The 17,646-nt window shown below is 46.2% G+C and overlaps 2 protein-coding genes across 8 annotated transcripts in view; both read right to left on the bottom strand.

Annotated features, from left to right (window-relative positions):
* Positions 1-8,457, bottom strand: part of Map7 (microtubule-associated protein 7) — a 127,174-nt gene extending 118,717 nt beyond the window's left edge. The window contains exon 1 of one of the 5 annotated variants that reach the window (XM_039105408.2): positions 8,260-8,457. In XM_039105408.2, coding sequence (XP_038961336.1) covers positions 8,260-8,326 — 67 coding nt within the window. In that variant the 5' untranslated portion in view covers positions 8,327-8,457. Of the gene's footprint in view, positions 1-23; positions 8,057-8,259 lie in introns of those variants that run through there. The other 4 variants (XM_063284418.1, XM_039105409.2, NM_001198638.2 and 1 more) reach the window with 4 other exon arrangements.
* Positions 8,458-14,557: 6,100 nt separating this feature from the next.
* The window catches only part of Map3k5 (mitogen-activated protein kinase kinase kinase 5), a 218,513-nt gene continuing 215,424 nt past the window's right edge, over positions 14,558-17,646 (bottom strand). For 2 of the 3 annotated variants that reach the window (XM_039084822.2, XM_039084825.2), the window contains 2 exons: positions 16,194-16,270; positions 14,558-15,299 (listed from right to left, as the gene is read on the bottom strand). In XM_039084822.2, the coding sequence (XP_038940750.1) occupies positions 15,239-15,299; positions 16,194-16,270 (138 nt within the window). In that variant the 3' untranslated portion in view covers positions 14,558-15,238. The remainder of the gene's footprint in view (positions 15,300-16,193; positions 16,271-17,646) is intronic. The other variant, NM_001277694.1, reaches the window with a different exon arrangement.

Here is a 17,646-nt window from a genome sequence, read left to right as displayed (position 1 = left end):
TTCACCTTGAAATTTGAACTTACCCTAGAGTCTAGCTTCCTTCTATATTCAATGTGGAGTTGGTGACCGCACTTTACAACAGAAGATTATGGCGTGGTACAAAATGAGCCCGTTACCAGAAAGCCAACTTTTAAAAGGTTTTGCTGGCAACTGTTAAAAAGCCACAGAATTTTAAGGCACCCCATACAGTAATGTTCTAAACTTAGAACCAGAATTTCACTAACAATGCTGAAAAAAAAAACCATTGTGTGTACTGGGCCATATTCCTTTTTTGAGACAGGATTTCCTCAGTGTAGCCCTGACTGTCCTGGAACTCACTGTAGATCAGGCTGGCCTTGAACTCAGAGACCCATCTGCCTCTGCCTCCCGAATGCTGGGATTAAAGGTGTGGCCACCGTATTTCCTTATCCTTTCACCCCATGGGCATCTTCATTTCTTAGCTATTTTAAACAGTGCAGCAATAAACATAGATCTCATAACTAGCTCTGTGGGAGTATGCAAGAGGAGGAAATACTGGATGTAGTCGAGTCTTGGCTTTTTTTTTTTTAAATGTAGTTATTTTCATGTTGTCAAAAACATACGTATCTGCAAATTAATATTTCAAGTCATTAGCATGGGGTGCAGCTCAGTTCAGAGCGTTTGCCTAACATGCAAAAGGCCCTAGTCTGATCCCCAGTGGCTCTAACAGGAAAAAAAAAAGGGGGGGTTGAGAGATGGCACGGGTGAATGAGAGGCCTGTGAGGCAGGGAGAGACCACACTTAAATCTCCAGTATTCATGCAGAAAGGTGTGAGCAGCTATGCACCTATTATGACTTCAGGGGTTAGAGGCAGTCAGTTCACCTCCTTAAAAGATGAGTTCCTTTCTCAGGAATGAGGCATAGAGTGAAGGGGCAGTACAGCCACTGTCCTGGGGCCTCCGCATTCACAGGCACAGGGGGATGGACCTTAAATACTCACACACACCCAAATTATACATGCTATACCTGAACACAGACATACACGAGAAATGAGGAAAAAGTAAAAGGTTGAAGTAACACCTAAATCTAATTCTTCAACTAATTCTTGAATTTAAGTATATATTAAAGAGAATAACCCTTAACAGAAAAAAAAGCAGAGAAATGTCACTTAATTTATACTGCAAACAACTAAACACAAGAAAAATTGTAAGTAGAAATTAGTAATAATAATAATAATAATAATAATAATAATAATAATAATAATAATATAAGACAATAGGAGGCACCACCGCTGGAGAGTGGTCTGAAACTGGAGAACAAGTCTCAGTGCAACAAGCACAAAGGCCTGGTCCCTGACAGAGAGAAAGAGTTCATCCACAGACTGCAGGCACTGAGTGCACAGCACAAACTGAAGACCAGCACAAAGTATTCATCTCGATGACGCAGTGAGCCCCAAGGAATAGGGTCACAAGACAAGATCCATAACCAGTATTTCCAGCTTGCTTCCTTTTCCTTTTTCTAGAGGGTCTCACTATACAGCCCCGGCTGGCCTGGTACTCACTATGCAGACTCATGAAGGCCAGCCTTCCCCTGCCTCCCGACTGCGACGATCGAAGGCCAGCATCACCATGCCAGGCTCTGAACAGTTTTCTGACACAAATGCTCCTTCTTGGGTCTAGGGATGAGAGTACAGATGCACTGGGGAGGAGAGAGGGGGGAGCCGGCATGGGTCCTGTGTGCGAAGTGCATCAGCATCCAGTCTCAGAGCACTGGCTGCCCAGGAAGTAAGAAAGTCCTTGGGATAAAAAAAAAGGACACGAAGCCAAGATGAGAGTCAAATAGAGACTTGAGGGCTGGGAATGTAGCCGGTGATCAGGAACTCATCTGGCATGGACCTGGCCCTGAGCTCAGTTCCCAGAATCATAAAACAGCAAGCTACCAGACAGGAACTCCATACAGTTGGGTTCTGAACTCAACATGACCTCATTCAAGGGAATGCATTCACACCAAGGACATTAAAAAAAAATCTCACTTTGAAGAGATTACACCTTACTCAAAAAAACTTGGTGGAATGATTAAAACCAAAAACATCAAATCAACAAAATGTACAAGGGCTGAAAAGGGTGCAGAGCAATTATGACTCTCCCAGGAAAAGCTGTATGGTCACCCTAGAAGTGGCTTACATGGTCACACTGGAGACAACAATGTAAGTATCTGCCTTAAAGGAAAGCCAGTGACATAGAAACCAACATACGAATATATGGAACAGTTGTTTTTCCTACCCAAACCTAGCAGGGGCCCACTGTCCTTCAGTGGGTGGACAGGAAGTAGCTGACGCTACTGCAGGAAATGACCAATGCTCATCACAGCGTGCTCAAACCCTCAAATACGTTAGGATGGCGGGGGAACCCATGCCAGGGTTACACGGCATGCTTCCACCTAAGACTCTGGAAAAAGGGCCTGGAGAGATGGCTCAGTGGTTAAGAGCATGGACTGCTCTTCCAGAGGTCCTGAGTTTAAATCCCAGCAACCACATGGTGACTCACAACCATCTGTAATGAGATCTGATGCCCTCTTCTGGTGTGTCTGAAGACAGTGTACTTATATATAATAAATCTTTTTTTTTTTTTTTTTAAAGAGAGACTGGAAAAAGTCAAAGCAAAGATGGTGAAGAGATCAGTGGGTGGGAAATGAGCCTGAGGAGTTCTGGGAGGCAGGATTCTAAGTCCTGTTGACAGTGATGGATGGAGATACACACACACACACACACACACACATATACATATATGTACACATATATATGTGTGTGTGTATATATATATATATATATATATATACATGTATATATATATATAAATGTGTCTACTGAAACACATTTAAAAAAAATTAAAAACCCCTCTACTTATTCAAGGATTTCCAATCTATTTTTTTTCCTGGCAACTTTTCTGGAAAGGTCTACTGGGCTATCTCATCTTCCCAATGCTCGATCTATTAAATCACTTCTGACAGGATGCACCCCAACTTGTGGACCATTGAAATTCCTCTGCTACAAGAGTCCAGGGGACACCTGAATCCAAAGCAATGGCTTTAAAATATTCCAGTCTTGGAATGTTTGACCTTTTTGTCCCTCTTGGGCATCCCTCACTTCTGACTTGGCTGTCTGTCTCTCCCTCCTCCATTTTGAATGGTTGTCTGTCTGCAGTCTTTCTTTCTGATCTCTCCTGGAGTGGCCCCAAACCTGACCTCCTGTCTGTTCCTGTAGTTTCCCCTTCCAGTTTAACTATTTGTATCACTACTGATGGGTGGGTCTCTTTTGTTGCACAATTTTTCATGGACAAGGCAACCCACCTTTTCTTTAACTAAGCTGTACTCATTAGTATGTTCATGTCAAGCCTAAACTAATGAACCAAACTCGAAGTGGAACATCCTGTGTCACCTTTTCACCTGCGACCCTTTGACACATGTCTGAGAGTCTCGAACCGTTCCCCTTTCACCCCCACTGGCACGCCGAGCCTACTCTAGATCTATCTGGGGACCTCAAAGTTAAGTCTGGAGGCCAGACTCTTTCTTCCTCCATCTGGTCTACACGGCTGCTCTGAAAAGAAGCCCTCCTTCTGGTTTCCAGAGCAAACGGGTGCCTCTCATACACTGTCGCCTCTCAAGCCTAGCTGTCCCAAATGGGTAGGGAGGAAAAGAACTTCCCTCGCAGAGTTCGTGTTTGTGTGAGAGGTTTGTGAGAGAGCTGTTTTGTTGGAACAGGCTATCAAGAGTCACAGTTCCCTGGCATAGAGAATCAGTCTGACTAACAAAGCTTTAATCAAGACACTACTCCTTCCTGCCCACACAATACTGTCCCAGCAGCCTCTTGGCTCGACCTTTGGCCTCAACGCAACCATCATTCCTAACTGATTTCTGGGGATACTTTGAGCCTTTCCCATTTGTCCTGTCGAGATGACTAAACTTCAGCTCCTCTCCACAAGTGTGCCTTTATTTTCCTTATTTCTCCATCTAAGTACACACCCCTCACCTGCTGTTCGAAGTTTAAGTGCTACCTGCAGGAGGTGCTCTGGGATGACCACAGCCAGAGTGCTCCTTCCTCCACTGACCTCACAACCTGTCCACAGTGGCCTGTGGATTTCCTTACTAAAATCAAAGATCGTATTTGTCAACCTGCCAAACTCCATGATTTTAATAAACCAGAGAAAGTACGCATTCTTGGTTAAATTATTCCAAGCGTCGATATCTTCAGTTCTTGTACTAACATAACAAGACTCGAGTGTGTTTTTTTAAAAGCTCTTTGAATAATTTGTTTTCAGGTACCATGACACAAGTGTCTGAATTCTTTAGAGAACAAGCCAATGTAAATCAGTGTTTCACACACATACTTAAGCAATGGCAATGGCTCACTTCTCTTTAACTTACCACAGTGGTTCTCAACTTCTGGGTCTCAAACCCACTGACCCTTTCATGGGCTAGCCTAAGACTATTAGAAAGATAAGATATTTACATTACAATAATTGGCAGTAGCAAGATTACAGTTATGAAGCAGCAATGAAAATTGTATGGCTGGGAGGGTCATCACAACATGAGGAGCTGTATTAAAGGGTCACAGCATGAGGAAGGTTGAGAACCACTGACTCAGCAAGAGCTGAAGTTTGCCTCATGAAGAAGCAGGGCTTCTAGTTCCTAGGACTTATATCACAGGACAACCTCAGTGTCCACTCTGTTTATTTGGGGATACATAGGCCCTTCAGGCTAAATGAGACCATAAAGATCACTTTTTACTCTGGGAAAATTCACAGAACATTCACGACCAAAGTAAGAAAGTCAAAGTCTTTCCACTAAGAATCCCGATTTAAAAAAAAAAGAAAAAGCAAACAAAAGCCCTATTCTAGGTTGTAAGTAAGTATCTTCCAAAAGGATGGCAACAGAGCCCATCAATTATAGGCGTTAATTTATTACTCTGCACATCAGAGTTTGGGCACCGTGGATTAATCAGAAGCAGTGTTAAGTTTTAACTCTGTAGTATCTTTTTAAGGAAGGTTGGCAACTGGAATTTGTCCTGGGTAAGCTGATTTCCACAGCTTGTGAATGCACAACTTCACATGGAATTTGAGCTCATAGTTTTGCAATGTGAGAGCCTATGGATTTGCTCAAAATAGTCTAATAACAAGGGCTTGACATCCTCTAGTGGTGAAATACAAATCTATTTCTTAAGGCAATTGCGTTTTCTAGTTCTTGCTTCCCTTTGATGAAGGACAGGGAAAATACTACAGTATACCAAGATAACTGTTCATCCTCACGGGGGAAAAAAACTTTTTTTTTTTAAAGAATATAATCACGACCCTTGAGCAAAAGCTAAACATATGTGCAGAACTGTTTTCTGTGAGTCACACACCTACAAATACACAGGCCTTTAATCTTGAACATATCGCAGATATTGTTTCTGTAATAACCCGAGATTTTAATCTGAAGCTCTGAAACACAGCCTTTGCACAGGGACATAATTTAAGAACCACTTAAGGTTCGACTCTACCTCAGAGTAATTATATATAAAAAGAAAAAAGGAATGCTTCTGGAAACGTGTTGCTGTTTGTGGCTAAGACGACACACAGGTAATCTGGGGCTTGGGGGGCGGGGGGGTGAGGTGGTGAGGCAGGAGGAGGCTAAAATTAAGACAAGCCAGAAACACATGGCAAGACCCCCATCTCAACAAACAAACAAACAAACAAACAGACAGACAGACAGACAGGGGAAGAAAGGAATGTGGCATTTTGAGGTGGGAACTTCCTTCTTGGTGGCATTAAAACACAAGTTTAGGTATCCCTCTCATTCAATAAATAAAATCTCATAGAAGCCTATGATTTAAAAATAATTGGAGTGTTTGGATGTATATAATATGATGTGAGAGTATAAAACTGAAGAAGTTCTACATTCAGATAAAAGTTATAGGTTTTACACATACAGAACATTAAGCTGTCAACGTCCAAATGGCCTTGTGTTCTCTCAGTGTCGCCTACGTTTTAAACAGTACATTTGTAGAGTCAGTGAGATGGCCTGGCGTGTAAAGCGGCTTGCAGTCAGGCCTGTAGACCTGAGTCCAGTCACTAAGACCTGCATGGTGTCCTGAGACCCAATTCCCTCAAGTTGTCTTCTGCCTCCTACACTTGTGCTATGGAACGTGTGTGCACGCACACACACACACACACACACACACACACACACACACATGCACACACACACAGGCATGCACGCACACACACGCACGCACACGCACGCACGCAACAAATGTAACTAAAACATGCTAAGAGCCAGATAGAATGGCTTACACCTGTATTCCCAGTAGAGGTAGAAGGAGTTTGAGGCGAGTCTGGGATACATCAAGTTAAAGCCTGGTATGTTCTGAAATATGGAGACTGTCTCAAAAACCAAGCTAAACCAAAAATGCACATTACAGTTCCTTTCTGTGGCATCCACTGGCACAGAAGTTGTTGAACACCAAAAAAGCACAATTAGAAATACAAGGTGGGGGGGGGGGTTACAGGACCAGAAATATATGATACACACACACACCTACATATGTATGTCTTGGTCATATATAAAACATGTTTATTGGAAATTTAAATTTCTAGGTAAAGATGTGGAGGAATTGTTTGCTAGCAGAAAGTAATAGCCAATAAATTCTAATTTTAATGGAAAGAGTACTTCAGGCTGGTGATGTGAATCAATGTTTATGTAGGCACTTGCTCCAAAAACCTGTTTCATCCTCAGTACCCACTCTTAACAAGCTACCATCTGATCTCCCACACGCACGCTGTGGCATGCATATAACCCTCAACACAAAGTAAATATAAAATTTAAGAAGACTTCAGAACACATGGTTGACTTTGTATCCTAATTGTTAAGACATATGGATCGTCCATTCCTTAACACGATCAGGCACCGCACATAGTCCAGTTGCAAGTTCATTTATGTCTGAACAAGTATCGATGCAGATCTCCAGAGCATTCAAGGATAAACTGCTGCAGATTAAATCGCTAACATTCTTCCCCCAGGCCTTATTCAGAACCAAGAATGCCCTGGTTTGGGGAGCCTGGACAGCTCCCAACTCATCAAGTTCTCTAAATAATTACTCAGGCATCGATCGCTTCTCCACCCAGACCAAAATACTGATCACCGATCTTTCAAATGCAGAAGACAAAAATAATCAACTACGTTTCAGGATGTAGCCTGACATGGGAATAAATCGAGGACACTGTGTCAATCTTAACCTCAGGTGTAAATCATTAGAGTTTAGGTACAATCGCAGGTACACACTGGAAAACACTAAGCTCCATGGGCCTTGCAAGTTAAAAATCAGCACGCCCTCTAAAGGAGTATGTTGAGGTGGGGGTGGGAGGCGGAGCGAGTTTTGCATTTAGAAAACAATCACTTATGGTTGTGGGCGTTGAGAAGCAACTGCGCGGTCCGCACCTTACCATTTCTTTAAAATAACAAAGCGCCACCCGCCCCCACGCCAAGGGTAGGAAGATAGGAGGAGCTGCTTACTTGGCCAAGATTAGAACAGGGGTTTAGGAGGGAGGGAAGGAGGGAGGGTATGATTTGCAATACAGTCCCCGAAGAAGAACAACAAAATCACGAGGAGGGGGGGAGAGTTGGCTTCATGCTAAGGAGAGATGGGTACGAGTGGGAAGACCTTCCGAGGGTGTGAGCTGTGTCCCTGCGTGTCCCCGGTGGCTGTGCTGGAAGCAAATTGTCAACACCGAGCCTGAGGGTGGGAGATCCAACGCTCCAGAGCTCTGTCTTTAGTGCCACAGGAAGAGTCGGGCTCCGAGAACGCGCTCCGCGCTCTGGGTGAAGGCCGGGTGGCGAGGTCCGGAGAAACCGGTCAGCCGCTCACCCACGGGCCGGATGCCTCGGCTCGGACCCCGCTCTCCCGCCCCGCGTGCCCCCTGTCCTCTCTGCGCGCCCCGGTCGCTCGGCCGCTCCGAGGCTCAAACTCTCACTCTTCCCCGGACCCCCGACAGCCCCGAGCGCGCCCCCACCGCTCGGCGGCTCTGAGGCTCAGATTCTCACGGTTCCCCGAACTCCACGGCGCGCCCCCGACCACCCCGCGCGCCCCCGGCCACCCCGCGCGCCCCCGTCCTCTCTCCCGCGCGCCCAGGCCTGCTTCCACCTGTTGTGACCCCGCGGGCGCCGGTAGCGCGGACTCCGAGGGTCTCTGGCTCCCGGGACCTCGACCCCGCCCCTGCCCACTCCCCCGACCTCCGCGACCCTCTCGCGTCCGGGCCGTGTCGTCACCTGGGTCGCTCTGCGTAGCGCCGTCGCCACCCCTGTGGCCGTCGCCTCCAGCTCCCTGCTCCGCCATGGTGCTCCGATGACGCGCCCGGAGAGCCGCTCCGCCCTCTCCCTCCGCTTCGCTCCCGCCGGGCCCCCGCCCCCCGGGCCCGCGGCCCAGACAGGTGAGCGGCGGCCTGCGCGGGCGTGGGGCGGGGACGCCGAGTGCTGGCCCGACGCCGCCGGGGCTCGGCGCGCCCCCTGGCGGGCAGGTGCGGCGTCGCAGGCGCCCCGACGGACGCGGTCGGAGCTAGGGTCCCAGGCGGCGGGTCCTAGCCACTGCCGCGCCGGGGCGAGCGAGCGAGCGAGCGAGAAGAGCGTCCACCGCAGCCCCGGTGCGGCTGGGGGCGTTCGAGCGCTCCTGTTCCCCTTTGAACTCTGAAGCCTCCAGGTCAGTTTCGGCTCCGTGCGGACTGGAGTTCGTAGCGACAGTCGCCCAAGGAGCCGATGCCACGTGGAGAGCTGAAGTCCACCGGCTGGGTTCCGCGCCGGGGATCCTGGCTCCGTCTGTACCTTCGACGGTGACTCTAGCTTTTCTGTGTCTGATGGACCAGCACGCACGTTACTGAAACCTGCGCTGACTGGCGTGGCGTTTCTTATTCTCGGATTGCGATTAGTACACTGTCTTGTGACTATCTTGTTTAGAAGGACCAGAGGCGTGGGTAAGGCAGCTTTTAAAAAGAAACATTAGCAACGGAGAAACAAATTTCTGCCGAAGCAGGCAAAATAAACGATAAAGCAACAAAATGCTGAGGGGGTGGTTGAGTAACCTACAGAAATGGAAACAGAAGAACAGAGCGGCCTACCGATTCCGCCTGCTCACACAGAGAGTCACGTGCCCACGCTCGGTTAGCTGAACAGATCCAACGATAAGTATGGGGGACAAAAAAAAAAAAGAGTATCAGAACACAATCCTTATTTACAAGGGGTGTCCCTCTAAGCCCAGGATTGGAGTGTATCGCTTTAATTACAGATTTTCTGGTTTGTCCTGGATTCTCCCCAGAGCACCTACAGTGGAAGAGGCAGATTTTTTTTTTTTTTTTTAAAGAGTACACTGTAGCTGTCTTTAGACACACCAGAGGAGGGCATCAGATTCCATCACACGTGGTTGCGAGCCCCCATGTGGTTGCTGGGAATTGAACTCAGGACCTCTCGAAGGGCAATCAGTGCTCTTAACCACTGAGCCATCTCTCCAGCCCCCAAAAACAGATCTTTAAACAGTGAGATGGTCCTACAGCATATTCCAACCAATCTTAACACGCTTCCGGTCAGTAAATATGAAGTCCCAGGTAGGTGGAGGATGTGTTTGTTGGCCCCGGCTTAAGCACTAGCAAGGATTTCCACTTTGTGAAATCAGGAGAGTTTTGGAGAGCTTTCCTCGAACAGCAGAGAGCCTCTCTTAGCTGAATGTAGTTAGTTCAACTATTTGGCAGACCCCTGGAAAAGGAAGGTAATTTTTTTTCAAGCTCCTGATCAAGACAAGACACAAATCAAGACGTTATTCATACTAGATGTTTCTGTTCTCTTGGTGTATTTGTTTAGCTATTATATTGGGTTTCTATATCTACCACTCTTCCAACCCTTATTTCACCCTAATTCCTAAGGACAGGAGAGAAAGGTGGGAGAGGAAGGGGGTATATACCTCCATGGGCCACTTTCTGCTGATTGGTACGTTGTGTTTCTTGCCAGTAAGTCTAGCGAACCAGCTATAACAAAAGCAGCAAAAGAAGGAGCAGCGGCCACCACAGGGTGCCCCACTCTGGACTCTCATTTATACATTCCCCCCACCCCACAACCCCAGAGTGCCTAGAATTAAACTATCTGTAGCTGGCAACAGTCACGCCCCTGCTAGTGCAGGAGGTAGATCATGGCCACCTGCAGTGAACAGCCTCTACTCTCACACCTGGGATTAAAAAAGAAAAGAAAAGAAAAAAAAAAAAAAACCCACATAATGGGGTTTTTAAAGAAGCCAAAATTCTCACTACAACCCACCTTACTCCCTGAGGCAGGAGGATCATCAGGAGCTTGAGGCCAGCCTAGGTTAAATAGTGAGACCCTGTGTCAAAAAACTAAAAAAGCCATCGATGAGTGCTTGGCAGTAGTTGGTCCAGTATGTGCTTGTCCTCCCGTTCCTTCAGTAGTTCGTGTTTTAGTCGATCCAAGTTAAATGCAGTAAGGCCTTGGACTCCTCGTTCCAAACCTAGTTTGCAGTGTAGATGGTTAATTCAGGGAGGGAATGACATCTGTTGAATGTCAGATGCCACCATACTGTCCTTGAGGCTGTACTTTTTGCTAAGGGACACAGAAGCCATCTGCCTGGAGTTCACACAAAGTTCTGATCTCCCACTTCCCCTCCCCAGGGGGAGAGCAGAGCCTCTGGCACCATTTCTTTTCTGCCTCCTTTTCTCCCTATCCTCTGGATACCCCTTCACCTAGGGCCATGGTAACTTACAGTTTTTCTCGCGCATCTACAGTGGCTTCCCAAGTCACAATATCAAGTGCTTTTCTATCAGTTGTTCCCCTGTCTCCTGTCTCCTGTCTCCTGCCTCCACCTCGATGGCTGGGATGGTAGGGGGACGGTCCCTTAGACATGTTGTGGACTAGGATCCTGCATTATTCTCAACTGGTTCACTCCTCACTAACCAGGCTTTACTTCCTCCCCAGACTCCTTTGTTGGTGTAGAACTCTCCTCTTCTGTTTCCTCCAGAGATCTTCATACTCTCCAGAGTTTAAGCCACACCTTCCCTATCTCTGCTTTGTCTCTCGGGACCCTCCACCTGGGTGACTCTCAAGTCTAGAATGTATTCTCCTGACCTCAGTACCAACCTTCTCCAAAGCATTCCTTAGTCTTTTGTGTATGCGTGTGTGTTCGTTCATGGGTGTGCATGTATGGATGTATGGAAGTGGTTGGTCGGAAGGACAGTGTAAACCTTTTGAGACAGGGCCTCTCATTTTATCCAGAGCTTCCTTCTACAATGGCTGGCCAGCAAGTCCCCAAGGATCTGCCTGTCTCTACCTCCCCGGTGCTGGGGTTGCAAGCATGCACACCACCATGCCTGGCTTTGTTTCTGTTTGATTTTCTGTGAGTTGAACTCAGGCCCTCAGTTTACAAGGCGTTTTACTGACTGAAGTACCTTTCCAGCCTATTTGCAATATTCTTCGTATAATACTGTCATGACACTCTGCTATGAATCCAACGGATCCAGATCATCCCGGCTGAGTTCCTACTTGTGACTCTTTCTTACCCATCCAGCTCAGCATTTACCCCATCCTCTCCCTCATCAGCACTGCCCACAGTTCCCAAATCTTTACGAGTCATTCCTGAGGCCCTCGCTTCCCATTGGCATGACTCACGCCGGACCCTCTTCCAGATCTGAGACAGGCTCAGAACTGCCCTGTCAGTTCAATCCCCCTTACACCGTGTCAGTAGATTAGCAATCACCAAACACACAGCCACTTTACACAGCTCTATCTGCTTCAAAACCTCTTTAATAGATTCCCTATTTCCATATAACCCGATGCTAACCTTACTGCCTCCTTCCATCCCTACTTCCTGAGAGGTCCTTGGAACCCTTCATCTTCTAACTTGTGCCACGATCATTTGAATTTCTGCCCAATGGGTTTCACTCATTTTCCTCAAAATGGTTCAGATCCCCCTCTGGCCTTTCGAATGCCCGTGTTCGGCCCTGGTCCTGACTTAGTATAACTACTGAAAGGTCCAGGTTAAGATTCTACATGGAGTATGTCCTCCTGTCCTGGCTCAGTGGGCTTTACCCTCTGAACTTGACTAGTGACAGCTGGGATTAACACTTGCCGAGCCTATGAGATGTGGGAAGATTTATTGCAAACCCAGGTCTTCAATGCATATTTTTGACGGCAGAACCATAAAGTCTGGAACGGTGAGTTATTTGTGCACAGGTTGAAGTGTCCTTGCTGACATCATGTACTTGTGGTGGGTGTCATTCATTTCTCTTCTATGGTGCTACAGCATCTCTGTCATCAGAGCCATTTAAATGGGGTTCTGGAAAATCCATTCTCTCTTAAAATAGAGGCACCGTCAACCCTGCATAACTTTCTATTCTAAATATCTTCCCAGGCTCAACTCAGCCTTGAAAAACTTTTCTTGATTCCGTTCTGGCTTTCGTATCCATAACCCTTCCTATGCTCTTGAGTCCTCTCTGATGGTGGAGCCTGGGTGGTAAGAACTACCTCTTACTCATATGCCTCAGCATGGCCTCTCCAGTAGCATTTACCCGGTTGTGTGCACGGTGTGTGCAGAATTCATCTTGCACACTTGTGGAGGCCTGAGGACAACTGTGGAATTGCTTCTGTCCTCCCACTCTTGTGTGAGTTCTGACAGATCATCATAGGCTTGCATGGTGAACACCTCTACCCACTGAAGTAGTCATCTCATTGGCCCTCAGTATTGATCAAATGCTTCTGAGTGGCAACGATCCCAGGATGGGCAGCCCCTGGGCTCTTATTGTATGCCGGGCATTCCCTAAGTACCTTGCCTGTGCTGTCCTCAGTTCATTCCTAGAACAACCCTTTGAGGAAGGCACGCCGTTTCCCCATTTCACAGAGGAAGGAACTGAGACAGAGAGGCGAATTTGCCAAAGGCCCAAGTTAGGTGAGAGCTTCCTTCTGGGCTCCACACTTAACAGTGAGGTAGCTGCCTCACTCCCGCCCCGCCTAGGAGAGGAGCCGTGTCTCACTTTGCTCTTCATTGGACCCAGAAATGAGGTATGATTTGATCATCACTTGATGGGGAATTTAAAAGATGTGTTTGGTGCTTTATTTTTTTAAAAGATTTATTTTAAATTACGTATATGTACATGTGTCTCCTTGTGTGTATGTGCATCTGAGTTTAGGTACCCATGGAGCTGGAGTTACTGGCTACTATAAGCTGCCTGATTTGTGGATCTGGGAAGCTGGTCTTAACCACTAAGCCATTTCTCCCGTCCCAAGGTGCCTGGTCCTTAAAGCCTTCTTGTGGTTGTGTATGGTGTTGCTGGATTGAGCCTACAGTCTCACACAGGGCTAAGCGAGTGCTCTGTGATATTACTAAGTATCTAGGTCATCTGAACATGAATCTAGGTCGAGAAGCCCGGGCATACTGAAGGTAAAGTCTTTCCTAGTACAAACCTTCCATGAACCTTAATCCACAATGGTAGGTGATCTGGGAACACAGTGTGTGTTAGGAAGGCTCGAGACAAGGAGACAGAAGCAGAGTGGGGAGGGAGGCAGAGAGACAGACAGACGGACACTGGAGGTAGGGGAGAAGGAAGGAAAAACTATATGAAGGACCGGTTGAAAATGGGTAGCTTGCTCCTATGTACACACAATATAAAAGAAGCACTTAAAACATTAAAATTAATGAGACAACCTGCGTCTTAATGCAGAGGATCTGAGAGACTAATGATCTGTCCTCAGGGGTGAGGTGTTTTCTTTCTTTTTTTTTTCTTTCTCTTTTTTCTTTTTTTTTCCCCCCGGAGCTGGGGACTGAACCCAGGGCCTTTCACTCGCTAGGCAAGCGCTCTACTGCTGAGCTAAATCCCCAACCCCGGGGTGAGGTGTTTTAAAGAAGATCAACCCTGTTGCTGTCAATTGAGAACATTTTCAAGAGAATTATTTTATATACTCAGATGCAATATGACACATTGTACTTTTATTTTCACATAGAAATAAAGGCCATTTCTCTTTTATTGGAGACTTTTCTATGGGTCAAATCATGACACTTGAACGCCTCTGCATTGTTTCCATGCTATGGAATACACATCCCTGTGTATATAGGAAATTAATTTTATTTATCTACCTAGGAGCTTCACACCTCGTCCTGGCTACAAAGGAAGGCTCATAAAAATATAATATTTGGCTCAAAAAATTTCCCCAGATGTGAGAACCACATTAAGGAGACAGAAAAGACAGTGGTGTCCATTAGGATCCTCTTGCAAACCACTTTGAGATATGGTACAGTGTCTTACTTTTTCAAGGTAACTTGGGGTCATGGGGAAAAGACATCGAGTTTAAAATATTCACCGCTCTCTTGCGCCCCCCCCCCCCCCGCCCCACACCCTGCTGTCCCCAAGGGACAATCTGGATCCCAACTGTCCTTTCATTGCCTGAACAGAATCACATTCTATTCGATGTCATAGATGAAAGCAAAAGAAAAACAAAACAAAACAACAACAACAAAAAAAAAATTTAACCCAGTCATTTAGTGCATCAGCACAAAGTAAGAATTCTCTGGACTCTGTCAAAGTAGCATTCCGGCAATCTTTTTACTTTTCTGTAAATATGACACAACGGATAGCTTTAGAACAAGCTAACATCACTACGATCCAGGCATGTGCTAGTGGTACCGTTCAGTAGTACATAAACCCCTCCAACAAACACACCCTAGGCCAGAAACAAGTTACAAAATACAGTCAATATGACAATTAGTACAGAGTAGAAACCATTACTCTTAGATTCTGCCCACTTAAAAAAAAAAAAAAAACAACTTTATACAACGACTGAAATGATGCCTTTCTGCTCAGACACTCGGGCACTACACACACAGAGAACCCTAAAAAGCCGTGGTCACATTTTGGTTTTGTTCCAGTGGTACGCAGTCACACGAAACGTTCTGTCTTTTCCGTGGTAAACACCGGGTTGAAATGGATAGCTGCTGACTGAAAAACCTCTCCGTCAAAATGTGTAGGCTAAAAAGCCCCGACATTACAGCTCTAATAAGGATTGTTCCGAAAAGTCCGTAGGAATTTTGTAGAAATGGAAGTTAGGAGATTTCAGTGTGTCTTATCTCTTTCTTTCGTTTTTGAGTAAACAAATACTGGATTTAAAGTGCAGCTTCTTCCTCGCCTCCCCTCGACTCCTCCTCCCACAAGGAGAGCAGTTCTTTATCAGTGTTCAGAATCTCCAGTCAAGGTCACCCTGGTGGCAGTCAGGCCCCTTTGTTCCGAAAGTCAATGATGGCCTTCCACAGCGTGCACAGCATCCCTCCCCTGTTTAAAGACAGAAGAACAAGCTGAAGAAAGCTCTCACTTGGAAATGCCCTTGAGAGGGAAAAAGGACTTCTTCTCGTTCAGCTCCTTTGGTGAGCGGGAAGACCCCAGGTTTAACAGGCTTCACGTGTTCCGTGTGCATAGTATTTCCCACCACCCTTCTTCAGTCCTTTCCTTTCCACCACGGAAAGTGTCGAGGACAAAACATCATTTTACATTTTGAGCATTTTTCCAATGTGATCATATATACATACATACATATACATATATACATATATGTGTGTGTGTGTGTGTGTATAGTTTTTTTCAAGACAGGGTTTTCCTATGACGCTCTGGCTGTCCTAGAACTCGCTCTGGAGACCAGGCTAGCCTACAACTCATGGAGATTTGCCTGCCTCTGCCTCCCGAGTGCTGGGGTTAACAGCATGTGCCACCACCACCCAGCAAATGTGTCTATTTAGAGATGGTTGCTAAGTTACGGATCTACCTGGACCAGAAGAGAAAACTGACAAGCAATTGTACCAGATGATACAAATCGTTCCAGCTGGTAAGTAAGTAACCACTCCCACTATTTTACCAGAGGACCACAGGCTACCTTAAAGTTCTTCACGGAAGCCTGAATGGGATCTGCGTGACTTCGGTCTGCAGTCTTATTTAAGAAATCCCTTCCCGTTGACTGTCCCATACTCAACAGAGATACTAGTTATTAAGAGTTTCCCCACATAGCCTCGCCCAGCTAATTTAGCTTAGCGTGAGGGTTGAGAACCAGACCCAGCCCTTGCTGAGCCGCAGCGCTGGTTAGAGACCCCCCCAGGGCAAGGACCCAGACTTCCTGTTGTAAACTGAGGGTCTTTCCCTCGTGGTAACCAAATGTAAGAGGAAGAAAAGCAATACCTTAGTCGGAGGCACTTCAAGTCGTCACGCGTGACGTAGTAAAGGACATCCACCAGCGTGTAATCCTCAGCCAGAAACTGCCGAGAGAGGGAAGCATGCACACGGTGAGCTGCATGTACCGTGAAGGAAGAAATAAAATGTGCCCACAAGGCAAGCGTTGCTAATAATCAAGAATGAACCCAAAAGGAAAGCCATTATTAAAAACAACAACCCTCTGGAATTAGCAGAGGAAAAGCCTTCTGACTTCAGCCTCAGAAAGAAACACGTCGATGTGATTCCCGTTGCTCACAGATTAGAGGTGACGCACGCAGGCTTAATCCTGCTTGTCGTTATGCACGCAGGCCACTCACGGCTCGCATCGAACAAGTCTCGTTCTCCATAGCTCTTTGTTCCCAAGCAGTCAGACAGTATTCTTGGGACATTATTGCCTGTACATAGTCTCTAAACTTACTTTCCTTAGCCGGCAACACAGACCTCCCTGTAATTCCCTGCAAAGCCAGTTCTGGGTGGAAATGGAGCTTTTAATTATAGCAGCTGAAAGGGAAGATGACTTAGCGGGTCACTGTTTCGTCTCCCTTGGTTGTGATTTGAGCCCGAGAGGATAAATATTTTGGAGAACTTGGTCAGGTGTATGGTTTTCCCCTAGTGACAGAGTTACTTTGACTTAGGTAGCAGTAAATTGTTAAATGTATGTCTCTAAGGAGACCCTAGATTTTATGTCGTTCATATATTGCAAAAATAAAAGTTTATTTTGGTTATTTAAATGTATATGCATACATCTGAAGACAGTATGGTATTATTAAGAGGTTGTCTTTTCTTGCAAATGGAAAATACAACAACTTAAAAAAGGGAGTTTTTATTTCTAACTGTGTAAGGATGTGTGTTTGCACATGGGTATGTGCTCAGAATGCAGGCATGTATGGGCTCCAGGAGAGGGCACTGGATCCTCTGGGGCTAGAGTGATAGGTGGTTTTGAGCCACCAGATGTGGGTATTGGGAACCAAACGCCAGTATTCTATAAGAACTGTACACACTCTTGACTGCAGAGATCTCTCTCCGACTCTCAAATAGTACACACACACACACACACACACACACACACACGTTATACATGTGATGTTACGTCACGTGCTTTACATGCTAACTGTAAGAGTATGGTGGTGAGAGAGGAATTTGCTGTAATAGACACAATGTGGTTTGCATAGCGAGTATTTCTGACATAAATTCCCCAGCCACATCTACTTTTGTCAAGTAGCAATGAGTAGCCACTGCCTAGCAGAGCTAGTAACACTGCAAAAGAATTAAAAGGTTAAGGAGTAGCAGCAGAGGGAGCCATTTCCCTTGTACTCCTGTTCATTCCCTGCTCTTCTTAACTTCCCTTCTGTAAACAACAGAATCCTTAGAGGCCATGAAAAACTATGCGGTATCCACTTCCTTGCCTTTGTGCATCCCC

Source organism: Rattus norvegicus, chromosome 1 (assembly GCF_036323735.1).
Source record: "Rattus norvegicus strain BN/NHsdMcwi chromosome 1, GRCr8, whole genome shotgun sequence".
Taxonomy (NCBI): Eukaryota; Metazoa; Chordata; class Mammalia; order Rodentia; family Muridae; genus Rattus; species Rattus norvegicus.
Note: the sequence above shows the minus strand (reverse complement) of the source record. Positions and strands in the feature narration are given on the sequence as shown.